A 15,073-nucleotide genomic window follows, 5' to 3' on the forward strand; every position below is an offset into this window, starting at 1 on the left:
CAAATCACGCAACAGTATATCGAATTGTCTCAGGTTCTTTGCCCATACAATATTCGAGTATGTCATGTCAAGTACGACGCGTGTGTGTCCGCGGGTCGCAAGGACAGGGGGCCGCAAGCGGGTGGGGTCCTCACAAAAGGCGTCTTTTTGCGAGGATCTAAACCTCCCGTCGGGTTGCCCTCCATGACATGGCATGCTTGGCATGCTTGGCATACTTGGACATTGTATGTGAAAGGGTGCTTAGCCAGTTCGCACACTCTGCAGAGCTTCGAACCCGCGACTCTTGCGATCACTTTTGTCCGAGCCTTACCTCGGCGCCTCTTACCGGTTGGTGCGGCTCGGTTGGTGAGAGCATCGTCTCCTTTTGGGAGAACAAAAGGGGAGAGGTCGCGGGTTCGATACCGCCCGCCTACGGCGTATATCGAGTATCCGTGTCTCTTGCTCATACAATACCCAAGTATGTCATGTCATGTCAAGCATGCATGTGTGTCCAGTCGCAAGGGGCTGGCACAGGGGGACCACAGTTGTATGCATGGGTTACACCTGCTGTGGGGTCCTCACACACTCTTTGTAAAATTACCTCTTTATAACAGCCATACTCAAATATTGTGTAGTAATAAATTGTAAGAATATATTATGTATAAAATTATTTATGGTAATCATCATTAATGTCATCCACATAGTAAATTTCAAGTACGAAGAGTCAACTGTTAAGCTCTTAAACGGCTATTGAATTCTCTTTTGTTGAAAGTTTGGACAGCTATTAAATGCAGATGTTCCTTGGATTTTAATTCTTTATCGGTATGGTACAACTAGTTATGGATTTATTAGTAATTTATTAGTTTTTTCAATTTTTAATTAATGATATATGAAAATCAATTGAGATATTAAATTTAACAAGTATATTGTTTTCGTTTATAACATAAAAAGTAGAGAAAAATAATTGTTTGCACGCATTTTTATTTATAACAGCTAAATGAGAATACTCTCGAGGTCCCTCAAACCATTTTTCTATCAAATAAGACGGAGGTATTTTAGTAAACAAACAACTTCTTCTTAGAAATAGGTTTTTTAATATACAACGGAACATAATATATTACACATACATAGTAATATTTTCAGTTTATATTCACATAACCAACTTTTTTCCTCTCGAAACCGTGCTTATACACAGGTTATTCAACATTATACGACGTCATAAAATATTATGCACTTGCGCTAAACAATGTGTCCACCCTTCTATAAAAATGTATTATAATGTATAAGAGGTGTTTAGGGAAAAACTAGGCTAAGCTAGATAATTAAGAAAAAGCTGGACTACAACCGAATAATAAAGAAAAAACCGAACTAAAACCGGATAAATATTCTTTCATAGTAGACACAGAGCATAATTTTCCCTAGAAATAATTATGCATCTATGTTATTTTTAATACATCAAACCAAGTCATCAATAACAAATAATAAGATGATAACTAATCGCACCATGACTAACACTCCCCGCGTCTCAATCTAAGTGTCTTACTTTTTTTTTTTTTTTGTGGATAAAAAAAATTTCTTTCTATATTTAGTAAGTTGACAATTCGAACATTAACAACACAAAATTCAAAGAATATTTTAATACACCGAACACCTTTTTAATTTAGGATCACAAAATTCAAAAGCCCTCTTTTTATTACATAAAGGGTGTTGGGATTGATACTTTGAAAATAACTTATAAGCTAAAAGCTAAAAATCATAAGTTATAAATACCCAACTTTTGACTTTTAACTTATTTTTATACTTTTTTAGCCTAAAACTAAATACTTAAAAAGCTTTTTTATCTTTCCCAAATACCATAAAAATAAAAATAAATACTTTAACCCCTAAAAAAGCACTTAAAATAAGCCAATAGAAACACCCTCTTAAACTTTTATCTCAGTCAAACTAACATACCCATACGCTATGGCTGGTGGGGAGAATGAGATAGTGAATAGTCATGTAACAAAAAATTAGCAATCTAAGTGTCTTACTTAAAAAGAATGAACCTTTTTATACTTAGCAAGTTAACAACTTTAACATTAAAAATATAAGATTTAAAAAATATTTTAATACACTAAACGTCTTTTTATTTAGAATCACAAAATTCAAAAGCTCTCTTTTTATTACTTAAACTTTACTCCCTCCATCCCATATTAATTAATTATCCACGTTACTAAAAATATGCATCACAAAATACTTATTCATTTATAAATTTAAAATAGAATTAATTAAAGTTTCCTATTTTGACCTTAACATTAATTATTTTTAAAGTAGCCAATATTGATTAAAGTATAATTATAAAGATAATATCGTAAAAATATAGTTCTATTTATGAGTTTTTTGAGGGTGGAGAAAGTGTATCCCAGCCAAACAGAGACACTTAAGGGGTTGTTTAGTGCATGGTATAGGCTGAAATATTCCAGCACTAATTTTTTATACCGTATTTAGTAGGAGATATAAATTTATAGGAATAAATTTATACCTCCTACCAAACACCATACAAAATGAAGCCTTATCGTACGGGTGAGATGTCCCACCTTATTCTGAGATTATTTTATCCCATCTCCCAAGAAGTGAGATAAATTAGTCTCAAAATTATAATCCGGGATAATTTTGGCCAACTACCAAACGACCACTTAGTAATAACTAATTGCGGCATAAGTTTGTGTTCAAAGCTAAAAATTACCCCTAAAACCCTACTCCCCCTTGATACTCTCTCCATAGTTCAAAAATTTGGTGTAGCTCACATCAGTGCACCAAATTTAGAATAGTTACACATCTAGGGCTTGGATTAGTTAGTGCAGTGTGTTGAAGCCCTAGTGAATACGCTATGTCTGGTGGGGAGAATGAGATAGTGATGCGTGATGTTACTAATGCTGGACTTGTTGTAAGTGACCGCATTGGGCGTGATGTTTCTTCTCATATCGATCTTGAAGACTCCTTAGAAGCTTCTAGATATGCCACTCATCCCTATACTGCTCAACCCCGTGAGGTAACCAATTTACTATTATTATTACTCCTATCTCAATTTGCTTTCATTCTCACATGTTTGCTTTCATTTTTGAAGTTGGAGTTTGTGTTTGGTTATACTACTTTTTGCAGAAAGATATTTGGTTGTTTGACTGTCCTGGAAGTTAAAAATACATGATTTAAGGTGTTCTCCAAATTTTAAATACAACTTACAAACTGAAAGTGAAAAAAGTGAAAACAGGATTTTAGGTGTTTTCTAAATTCCAAATACAAGTTGGAATTTTCATGGCCAAGTGCTGGTTTTCAATTAAAGCGAGAAAATTTTCTGGGAAAAAGTGAATGTATCTCATGGCGAAACGGGTCCCTAATTTAGCTTATGTTGGCACCATTATCTTCGATTACAGAATTTGTGTGGAAACCTAGTAGAAATTTATATTGGCAATAGAAACCAGATATATTTCAATTTTATTTTGGAAGTTTTGAAGTTGGAGTTGTCTTTGGTTATACTTTTTGCAAAGAATATTTGGCTGTTTGAATGTACGGTAAGTGAAAACATGACTTCTGGTGTTTTTCAAATTCTAAATACAACTTCAACTATGTTACTAATAGCTTTCATTCTTAAATGCTTCTTTTTTTGCTTATGTTGGCATTATTATCTTGGGAGCTTTGAAGATTACAGATTTTGTGTGGTTAATATTAGAACAAAGGAAGTCGTGTACCGGAAAGAAGATAAGAAAGGATTCATTTTTTTTTCTTTCATGTAATAATACATACTTAATGTGCTCAATAATAAGATCCTAGTAATAATTTTATATGATTAGAGCTTTTGTAATATTGGCCAAGCATCTACCAAGAGGCCAATAGGGTGGCGCACCGACTAGCTAGCTTTCAGCTAAATTTAAAATTTAGGGAGTAAGAACTTTTTTGGGTTTGGTTGGAGAGATGATGGAACATTTTTGCAAAAGAGTGTTTTTTCTTTTTTGATAACCGTGGTGTCCGGGCCAGCTTGTTTGTAACTCGACTAATTCCACGGGATACCTGCCATCTCCCACCAGCAACAGGTACGGGATAACTCTGTCTACCAAGGCTAGGACAGATGGAAAGAAATCACCTAGTGTTTTATTTGTCTCTGCTTGGATTTGAACCAGAGACCTTATGATTCTGAACTAACTTCACTTACCACTAGGCCACACCCTTGGGTGCTTGAAGAGTTTTGTCAAGGCTTATTTAAAAGCACATATGTTTAACCAAGGTGGGAGGATGTATTCTCAAGGCTTTATAAGAAAACAGTAAAGATGTTTATAAAGCAAGAGTGTTTATGGAATAACTTAGTAATTGGTAGTTTCAATAGTGGATGTTTCAAATGTCATGTTCTTTAACAAAGGCTTTAATCTAATCTCAGACAACTCACCAAAGAAGTGACTGTAGCATGTGTAAATTTGCGGGTCTTCAATTATTTAACGTCTCAATAATACTGATCTTTTTTCCTATGTTACTATTTCCATTTATCAGCTTTAAATTGTATTCATAGACATTAACATTTGCAATCCTGTTATGATTTCATATTGCAATTCTTAACCACACCAAATGTCTTTTATTCTGTCTTGCTTTGGAAAGGCACTGAATCTGTTTCATTCATGTCACTGCTGTAGTGGCCTCCTTTAGTGGAAGTAGTGGATTCTTGGGAGTTGCCTTCTGTATTGATTGAGAGATATAATGCATCCAGTGGAGAAGGAACTGCATTATGTGGAATATTTCCTCAAATACGCAGAGCTTGGGCATCAGTGGACAACACATTGTTTCTTTGGCGGTTCGATAAGTGGTGAGAATAAACAAAATTTGACAAGTCATTAGTATTTCATTAATACCACACCAGCTCGGGATTTTCTATATCCCATCAGCAATAGTCCTGGTGTGTCTCAACTATTATTCATTAGTATCACACCAAGGTGTGCAAAAAATGTGCACAAAGCTTGTGAATAACTCAGCCACCACCATCTACCAAACTATGCTGAGTATAACAAAAAAAAATATTTGCATTTTCCGAGGTGTTAAATTCATGTTTCTTAGTTGGTGAATGTGTACATAATAAACAATTTTGAGTCCCCTTGTTATGAGTTTTGACCTTGTCTTTCAAGTTCAATTGTCTGGTATTGATCTTTGAGCATCGATAGATCTTTTACCTGAAATATTCTATATCCTTTGTGGTATCAAATACTTTTATGTGCTAGCCTTCAAGCCCCAAAGTATTGGTTGTCGAATTTTTAAACCATTTCCATGATTTTATCTTTCAAGTTCGAAAAAGCACGGGACTTTAAGTCATCCACAGTCAAGGTTCTGTTCGTATCAAGTGTTATCCTTTAGATTTGTTCAGGAAGTTTAGTTATGTATGTAACGAGCTATGTATTGAGAATTTCAGAATGGGATCATTTGGTGGTAATAAAGTTCAAGACATTGAAGTCTATTGTTCATATTGGTCCATGATGTGCAGGATCTTCTTTTATTTTTATTGTTATTTAGTTATTAATGTCCTTTTTCTAGGATGTACTTCTTAACGACATTCCCTTTATGATGCTGATTTAGTAGTACAATTCTTACTTTGCCTATCAAAAAAAATATAAAATAAAAACTAAAGCTTTAGTTTTTTTTGTTTTCTTATCTCATTATAATTTGTTTTGTGGATTCTAATTCTGCTGATGGGACCATGTTTTGTTTAGGGATGGCCACTGTCCTGAATATAGTGGAGATGAACAAGCTATATGTGCTGTTGGCCTAGCCAAAGTCAAACCTGGAATTTTCGTGGAGGCCATCCAGTATCTTCTGATCTTGGCAACTCCTGTTGAGGTAGTGTATCTTCATGAATGTTAAACTTTATTTATCCAAGCTTTGTGATAGGCATTTTTCACGACCCAATTTACCTAAGCCGTGATGGCACCTAACTCAACCCGTCAAGCGAACCAATCATACAAATAAACATGATACAAAAACAACATATTGTGATAAAGTCTAACAGAATAATATAAATGAGGCAATACTAAGTCAAACACAGCGTGGTAATAGTCGATTCAACCCCCAGTAATTGGTGTCACAAGTCTTGAACTACTAGAAATGGGAAATACAACATGTTTGTGATGTATGCATTAGTTCAAATATTTACTTATTCAAAACAGTATCAGGATACAAATGGATTTGTGATGTATGCATTAGTTTGCTTATTGCCAGTGACTTTAGATGTCTGTTTCTAGTTCATGTTTCTTCTCTTATCTTATAACAATATAAACTTGTTCTACCGCTTGTCCTCTCATTTACCTCTAGCTCTATGGCACCTAGTTGATCCTTGTAGGTGTATGTTGTTCTGCAAGCAGTGATGGAACTGATCCGTATGCTGAGGTGTCACTTCAGCCATTACCAGATTATACAATTCCATCTGATGGAGTGACCATGACATGTATCAGTTCCACAGACAGAGGTCACATTTTCCTTGCGGGCCGTGATGGCCACATTTATGAATTGCAGTACTCAACTGGTTCGGGGTGGCAGAAGCGGTGCCGCAAGCTCTGTCTAACTGCAGGTCTTGGAAGTGTCATATCAAGGTATTCCCTTTGTCTTTGGTAGTGGAGATTGTTTCAGTAGTCTACATGAAACTCTATTTTACTTCCCTTTCTTTGGTCTTGCAATTTGCATAGTCATCAATGGTTTTCCAGAGTCTTGTAAGCATCTAGGTTCTCAACTTTGCCTGCTTTGTTAGAACCATGAAGTGAAGAGCCTGAGTGTGGAGTGAGGTGTAAGAATAATAGCTGTTTTATTTCCTGCAGGTGGGTGGTGCCAAATGTTTTCAAGTTTGGAGCTGTAGACCCCATTGTTGAAATGGTCATTGATAATGAGAGATACATCTTATATGCGCGCACTGAAGAGATGAAAATTCAAATGTTTTCTCTTGGAGAAAATGGGGATGGACCCCTTAAAAAGGTAGCAGAAGAGAGAAATTTGATAAATCAGAGGGATTCTTCTGGTGGTAGGCAACCAGCTGGTTCAAGGGCTCCTAGATCAGCCAAAACAACCATTGTTTCCATCTCACCGTTATCTCTCTTAGAATCGAAGTGGCTACACCTTGTTGCTGTTCTATCAGATGGCAGAAGGATGTATCTTTCCACCTCTTCTTCTGGCGGAAACACTAGTACTGCTGGAAGTTTCGGTGGTCTTAACCATCAGAAGCCAAACTGCTTAAAAGTTGTAACGACTAGGCCAGCTCCTCCTCTAGGAGCAGGTAGTGGTCTTCCATTTGGAGCTGTATCTCTTGCTAGTAGATCACAGAGTGAAGATCTGTCACTGAAGATAGAATCAGCCTATTATTCTGCTGGGACTCTTGTCCTTTCCGATTCATCTCCATCAACAGTTTCTTCTCTTCTTATTGTAAATCGGGATTCAAGTTCTCAATCTTCTTCAAGTAGCTTGGGAGCAGGTGCTAGGAGTTCCCGCCCACTCCGTGAATTGGTGTCATCCCTGCCCATTGAAGGAAGGATGCTTTTCGTGGCAGATGCTCTACCCCTACCAGATACAGCAGCTGCGGTGCAGTCACTTTATTTACAGCTGGAGTTCTGTGGCTATGATAACTCGGGGGAATCCTGTGAAAGAACTTCAGGTAAACTTTGGGCTAGAGGTGATCTTTCAACCCAACATATATTACCAAGAAGGAGAATTGTCATATTCAGCACAATGGGTATGATGGAAGTAGTTTTTAACAGACCGGTCGATGTACTCAGGAGACTATTGGAATCCAATTCGCCTAGGTCATTATTAGAGGATTTCTTCAGTCGTTTTGGATCTGGAGAGTCCGCTTCCATGTGTTTAATGCTTGCTGCGAGGATAATCTATACTGAGACCTTAGTAAGTAATGTTGCTGCTGAAAGGGCGGCTGAAGCATATGAGGATCCAAGACTTGTTGGAGTACCACAGCTAGAAGGTAGTGGTGCATTTTCAAATACTAGAGCTCCAGCTGGAGGATTTAGCATGGGGCAGGTTGTGCAGGAAGCTGAGCCTGTTTTCTCCGGTGCTCATGAAGGTCTTTGCTTATGCTCATCAAGGTTACTTCTACCTTTGTGGGAGCTTCCTGTTTTCATCACGAAAGGAAGCATAGCTTCTTCAGATGCATTTGACAATGTAGTAATTGTTTGCCGACTTCCTGGTGAGTCAATGCAAATCCTGGAAGACAAGATACGTTCTTTGGAGAAGTTCCTGAGATCGAGGAGGAATCAGAGAAGGGGACTTTATGGTTGTGTTGCTGGGCTAGGTGACTTGACAGGCTCAATTTTGATTGGAACTAGCTCGGATATGGGGGCTGGTGACAGAAGTATGGTAAGAAATCTATTTGGATCTTATGCTCGCAATGTTGAGTCCAATGAAGGTGGACCATCAAACAAAAGACAACGACTTCCTTATAGTTCTGCAGAACTTGCTGCCATGGAGGTAAATGTTTTAATGAATTGGTTCTCTTTTTCCCAAGGCATAACTCACTTGCAAAACCAACCGGAATGTTTTACAGGTTAGAGCAATGGAGTGTATCAGGCAATTGCTCCTTAGATGTGGTGAAGCCTTATTTTTGCTGCAACTTCTTGCACAACATCACGTGACACGCTTGATTCAGAATTTTGATGCTAATATCAAGCAGGCCCTAGTTCAGTTGACATTCCATCAACTAGTTTGTTCGGAAGAGGGAGATAGACTTGCTACGAGACTTGTGTCTGCCCTCATGGAGGTACTTTAACACGCACGATAATTTTTTTCCCGAATGCGGGTGATGTGCAATTTGGTATCAAGTACTTCTAAAGGGAACTATTGTTAGATTTCCATATTAGCATGTTTATTGCTTGCACTGAAGGCATATTTCATCAAGTACTGTTTATCTTCTTCTCCAGCATTACACTGGTCCAGATGGGAGGGGAACTGTTGACGACATAAGTGGTAGACTACGGGAGGGTTGTCCAAGTTATTACAAAGAATCTGATTACAAGTTCTACTTAGCAGTTGAATCTCTTGAAAGAGCTGCTGCTACATTAGATGCAGAGGAGAGAGAAAACCTTGCGAGAGAGGCATTCAATTACCTAAGCAAAGTTCCAGAGTCTGCAGATCTGCGGACTGTATGTAAACGTTTTGAAGATCTGAGGTTGGTTCACTTAGATCCATCTTCTCCTTCATCTTATATTCAGTGTTGTTCATTACCTAGATTAGTGGTGTCTTGTGCTTAGCATGCTACAATATTGCAGATTTTATGAAGCTGTGGTCCTGTTACCTCTGCAAAAGGCACAAGCTCTTGACCCTGCTGGTGACGCTTTTAATGAGCAAATAGATGCTGGAATTCGAGATCTTGCACTTGCTCAACGCGAGCAGTGCTATGAGATTATTGCCAGTGCTTTGCATTCTTTAAAAGGTGAAGCTTCAAAGAGGAAATTTGGATCTCCTATCAGACCTATTGCTCAATCTACTCTTGATCAAACTTCTCGGAAAAAGTTTATACGCCAGATTGTCCAACTTGGTGTGCAATCTCCAGACAGAGTTTTTCATCAGAATCTATATCGAACCTTAATTGATTTGGGCCTGGAAGATGAACTACTGGAATATGGTGGCCCCGATTTGGTACCTTTTCTGCAAAATTCTGGTCGTGAACCTACAAATGAGGTTTGTCTATTGTGGTTTTCTATTTTTATATTGCTTATGTTTCTCGTGTGTGATCCTCGGCATTGATGCTTATCGAGTTCTTCATCACATTATTAGCATCCAGTTATTCCTGCATTAATGTCTTGGCATTTTTATGCGACCAATTTCCTGAGCCATCACGTCTTTCATTTTCTTCACTTGGTTTCACAGGTTCGTGCTGCTTCTGCAGTGGTGTCTCCAACTTCACCATTAGCTCATGCTAGAGTAGCTGCGCCATCTAACCAAACAAAATATAGTGAGCTTTTGGCTCGTTATTATGTTTCGAAGAGGCAGCATGTTCTTGCAGCCCATGTTTTGGTGAGGCTGGCAGAAAGGCGTTCCAGTGATGCAGGGGACACTCCTACTTTAGAGCAAAGGTTCTTATTCCAACTTACATAATAAATATTTACGCCTATTTTTCAGGATTGAGCATAATTGGTGTGAGTTAATTCTGCAAAGGAGCACAAAAGAAAGAAACTTATTCTTAAGATTACACTGTTATGCTGCTTCCACCCTCTCAGAAGGATGGGTGTGAGGACTTCACTTCATATCTAGATGTGTGAAAACTGAAATAGAAGAATCGTAATCTTGCTTCCCCACATTGTGGGACTCACTGGGTATGTTGTTGTTGTTGTTGATTCGTAATCTTGCTTGAATGTTTATTTATGTCTTGACATAGTGCTGCAATTTATTCTATGATAAAATAAATTTGAACGGGAGAAATACCTTTAAATTAGAGTTGATGTATTTGTATTGCAAACTATGTAGAGTAGAGTATTTTTTTCCTCTCTCTCTATAAATTTACAATAAAGATAGTTTGACTAAGCATGTTTATCACAAACTACTAATTCTTATATGTGAAGCAGTTCTTATCTTATTTAGTAATCCATCTAAAGTCTAAACAAAATTATTCGTTGCCATTTGACTTCGCAAGGAGTTTTAGATGTTTAAGTTGGTGTTCCAAAAGAATTTTTGTACTACTGCACCCTTATAACCTGTGTTGTTTGTTCAAGGACTTGCAATTCTGCGATCTAAGATCTGAACGTAATATTCACGTTCATTTTTTAACATTTTTTGAGGGCCCTAAGAATGTCTTGGTTTTTCAAGCATGGCAGTACCCTGTTGTTGCAAATCTGAAAGTTTAGAGGAAAGATGAAGCGACTGCTCATTAAGTTAATAGCTATCTCATACATTGCAGGTGTTTACCGCTTTGTGACAGTATTTTTAGATTTATTGAGAGTGAGAGCACTACTGATTCTTTTAAACATAGAGGTATAGAAAGAGAGAAAGTAGTTACCCATTCTCTTTGGTTTTGACTCAAAAAGCCAGACTTGCTGTTCCTATTTGAACAGAGGGATTCTTAATTTTTCATTGTTTAGCTGTTTATGTTACTCAGAACGGACCTCATTTTGTATCACTCTATTTGATTGTGCACGAAATTTTCTTGATAGTAGTGGAAGAAAATATATAGTGGTTGAAAAGTTTATTTGATAAATAAAACATCACAGTAGAGTTTAAATACAAAGTCTAAATATGTTAGTAAAATGTAATTAAATTCTTGAAACTTGTGAAAGCTATTGAGACGAGCTTAAATGGAGCAACATGGTTAGTGAGGATTCATATAGCTGACCCCTATGTGCTTGGGATTGGGGCATAGTTGTTGTTATGAAAGACTTGGAGGTCGTTTGGTATGACGGATAAAGAAAAATAGTCCTGTGATAAGAATTTAGTACCACCATGTCTCTCGTTTTGTTACTTATCCCAGGATTAAAAATAGTACTGGGCCCTGGCATAGGGTGGAATAACAATCCCAGGATAAAATAATGAAAATGACAAAAATAGCCTTGAGGTTCCTCAAACCCTTTTTCTACTAAATAAGGTGGACGGTAGTTTTGTAAGCAAATCACTTTTTCTTAAAAATTATGCAATGCATGTTACTTTTTTTTTGAAACAGGTAACATGCAATGCATGTTAATACAAGAAACCAAACAATCAACAAGAAATAATATCAGGATAACTAATCCCAGCATAAATAATCCCAGTATTACTAATCCCAACATAGCTAATCCCATCATAACTTGTCTTCAAAGCAAACGACCCCTTAAAGTTGTATAAAATCATATTGTTAGTGGAATGGTACCCAACACTTTTGGGATGTATTGAAGATGGGAAGAATGTTATACATATCTGGATGGTGGAAATATATTTAATAGAAATTTGTTGTGAGACCTGACTTTGCTGTCTAATTTGGGTAATGACAGGCGGCAATACTTGAGTAATGCTGTTTTGCAAGCAAAGAGTGCCCATGACACGGATGGTATGAGTGGTTCTGCCCGGGGTGCTCTTGACAATGGGCTGCTTGATTTGCTCGAAGGAAAGCTTGCTGTTCTTCAGTTTCAAATAAAAATTAAAGATGAACTGGAGGCTATGGCTTCCAGGTTAGAGGCATCTACAAGCACATCTGAATCTGGTTCCGGTGAAACATCACCCAATATGAGTAACATTCTTCGAGAAAAAGCCCAGGAGTTATCGATGGAACTGAAGAGCATTACTCAGCTGTATAATGACTATGCTGTTCCTTTTGAGATATGGGAGGTATGAAACAATCAACACGCATTTGTCACGTTCTCTACTTTATTTTCTTATATTTTTGTTTTTTATGCTCTACTTTGTGAATGATCTTTTTTGTTTTCTTAAAGAAACTCTTAGAATAAGCTGTACTGTTTTTTTTTTTTTTTTCATGAATGCTCTGATAGACAACTCTAGATCTTGAAGAGGGCTATTCTTCATGGGTGTATTTCAACAAGTGATTTTATTCATGAGTTGCATAACAAGTGAGACCAATAGAGGTGACTTCTGGATAAGAGCAATAGAATCTGCCGACTGCTGTTAAATGTAACTCTTCAATACCAAGTTTCCTGTTTATAAGAGTCACTATGCACCTATATGGCCTTCTTCGATTTCAAAAAGAAAAAAGAAGAGCACCTACATGGGGTTTCAGCTCGTGAATGCTTCCCAAAGTTCTTCACCCATTTCCGCTTATCCCCTCCTTTTCCTTCACTCTTTTCTTCATAGGTTTTAAAGAAAGAAAATCTTCATGCCAAGGATTTGTCAGTGCCATTCTTAATTTTACATCCTATCTGTAAAGAAATGGATCTTGCGCCTAACTTAACCCAAAAGCTAGCTCATGAGGTGAGTATTGCGGACGACTATATAAGGAAGCAAATAACCCCATTCCACATCGATGCTTAGCATGCTTAGCACCGGACATATGGAGCGTGGACAATATAAGAATGGGACCCAACATTGGGTAACCCAAGAATTAGGATGGGTCTGTTCTGATACCACGTAAAGAAGTGTGATCTTGAGCCTGACTCAGCACCAAAGCTACCTCATGAGATGAGGATTGTTAGGCCATATAAGGAGGCAAACACCCCATCCTACACGGATGTGGGATTATAACACTATCTTTCATACACCATTGTCATTGGCAGTGATCGGCTAGGGCATATTGCTTAATGTGTAAAAATATCTCTATAATTTGAATATAGTTGACTAGCCTCCCAAAAGAATCAAACAGAAAGGTAAAGTCACCAGCTAAGGAAAATTGTATTTTTGAACTACTTTCATCTTTTGAACATTAGAAGATTGATCAATTTTGTCATCATTTTTAAATCCAATATCAGGCAATCAAACCGAGATTCTTTTTCTTGTTTCTGGCTTACAGATATGTCTGGAGATGTTGTACTTTGCTAGCTACTCTGGTGATGCTGATAGCAGCATAGTGCGAGAGACTTGGGCTAGGCTCATTGATCAAGCTCTTATGAGGGGTGGAATTGCTGAAGCTTGTGCTGTACTGAAGAGGGTTGGTTCCCATGTGTATCCCGGAGATGGAGCTGTTTTACCATTTGATACTCTCTGTCTTCACCTTGAGAAGGCTGCACTGGTATGGGCTATTTTCCCCTTTTTGTCCCATTTTCATTCTGTTATTTTCTTTGCATGCGCTTTCTACTAGTTCAATGCTTCATTTTTGAATTTAAACTTAAATTGAATCTTTAATACTGCGAAGGAGCGAGTGGTTTCTGGTGCTGAATCTGTTGGAGATGAAGATATTCCTAGGGCTCTTTTAGCTGCTTGCAAGGGTGCAGTGGAGCCTGTATTAAATACTTATGACCAGCTGTTATCTAGTGGGGCAGTGTTGCCAACTCCAAATCTTAGATTGCGTCTCCTGCGTTCCGTGTTGGCTTTACTTCGTGAATGGGCACTTTCTGTCTTCGCACAGGGAATGGGTACAAGTGTTACTGGAGCCTCTCTGATTCTTGGTGGAACTTTGTCATTAGGACAGACTGCAGTTGTTAATCAAGGTGTTCGCGATAAAATAACAAGTGCAGCGAATCGGTTAGTTTCCCATCAGAGGTTACTAATATATGTCTTCTCACTCATTTCAGCATTATCCTAGATAGGCTTTTCGACTCTTTCGTTATCTTCTGCATGTTATGGTTTCACCAATCTGGCTGGTTTGCTATAGCTTAGAATTTATTAAATGCTTTATGGTGCACCAGTTTACCAGCGTCTTTTTGCTCTACTTTTCTGGTTGTCCTAGGAGAGAGGAGTTGTTAGATCATTACATCTTAACTTAATCTATGATTCACATGCGCCTACCATATGTTGTGATGGAACTGAGAATCTCTTTAGTTTGTTCTGTCTCCTTACTCTTTTTGTTCAAGAGTGTTGGATATTTTGAGCTTTTAGTGCTTTTTTTCTTCCTTATCTACTTTGTTGTTTATTCTTGTCGGGTTGTGGGCGTGGGGGGTTTACCGTACGTGTCTTAGGATATGCCTACTCAGCTCGTTTCATCATTACATATTTGTGCATATCTAAATTCGGTCATGTTTTTTTTTTCCTGTTTGAGCAGATATATGACAGAAGTGCGAAGATTACCTCTTCCACAAAATGAGACTGAAGCCGTCTATCGAGGTTTTCGTGAACTTGAAGAATCATTGTTAAGTCCGTTCCCTTTTGAACGGTTTTGATTTTTGTGATCATGCTTGTACAATATCCTGCCTTTTCTTTCTCCCTCACTGTGTTTTGATTTGAACAATATAAATAATTTCTCTGGAACTATAATTTATTACTTCTGATTTCAGCCTTGACCCGATACTCTTCCCCTAGCATGTGACAGTACTATAAGGAGTCACCTTAAATGAAAGCTGAAGACAGCAATGAGAGTCCTGCTAAATGCTAATAGCATTAAACCAGACAGGATAGAAGCAATAGACTTGATGTGAAAACTGAAATCAGGATATGAATATGTTAATTTTGAATTGGTGTATGAGTACATTCAGTGCATGAATCTATTATAGTCAACACGTTAATTTGGTGATTCTGTAAA

At 37.5% G+C, this 15,073-nt stretch overlaps 1 protein-coding gene across 1 annotated transcript; it reads left to right on the forward strand.

Annotated features, from left to right (window-relative positions):
* Window positions 1-2,765: 2,765 nt before the first annotated feature.
* LOC132067567 (nuclear pore complex protein NUP155) lies at window positions 2,766-15,073 on the forward strand. The gene is made up of 13 exons (XM_059460835.1): window positions 2,766-3,010; window positions 4,641-4,810; window positions 5,706-5,832; window positions 6,319-6,581; window positions 6,804-8,454; window positions 8,531-8,743; window positions 8,904-9,151; window positions 9,252-9,663; window positions 9,853-10,058; window positions 11,943-12,276; window positions 13,409-13,627; window positions 13,751-14,079; window positions 14,597-15,073. The coding sequence occupies exons 1-13, from the start codon at window positions 2,849-2,851 to the stop codon at window positions 14,712-14,714; spliced, it is 4,452 nt and encodes a 1,483-aa protein (XP_059316818.1). The 5' UTR covers window positions 2,766-2,848; the 3' UTR covers window positions 14,715-15,073.

This window comes from Lycium ferocissimum, chromosome 8, assembly GCF_029784015.1.
Source record: "Lycium ferocissimum isolate CSIRO_LF1 chromosome 8, AGI_CSIRO_Lferr_CH_V1, whole genome shotgun sequence".
Classification (NCBI taxonomy): domain Eukaryota; kingdom Viridiplantae; phylum Streptophyta; class Magnoliopsida; order Solanales; family Solanaceae; genus Lycium; species Lycium ferocissimum.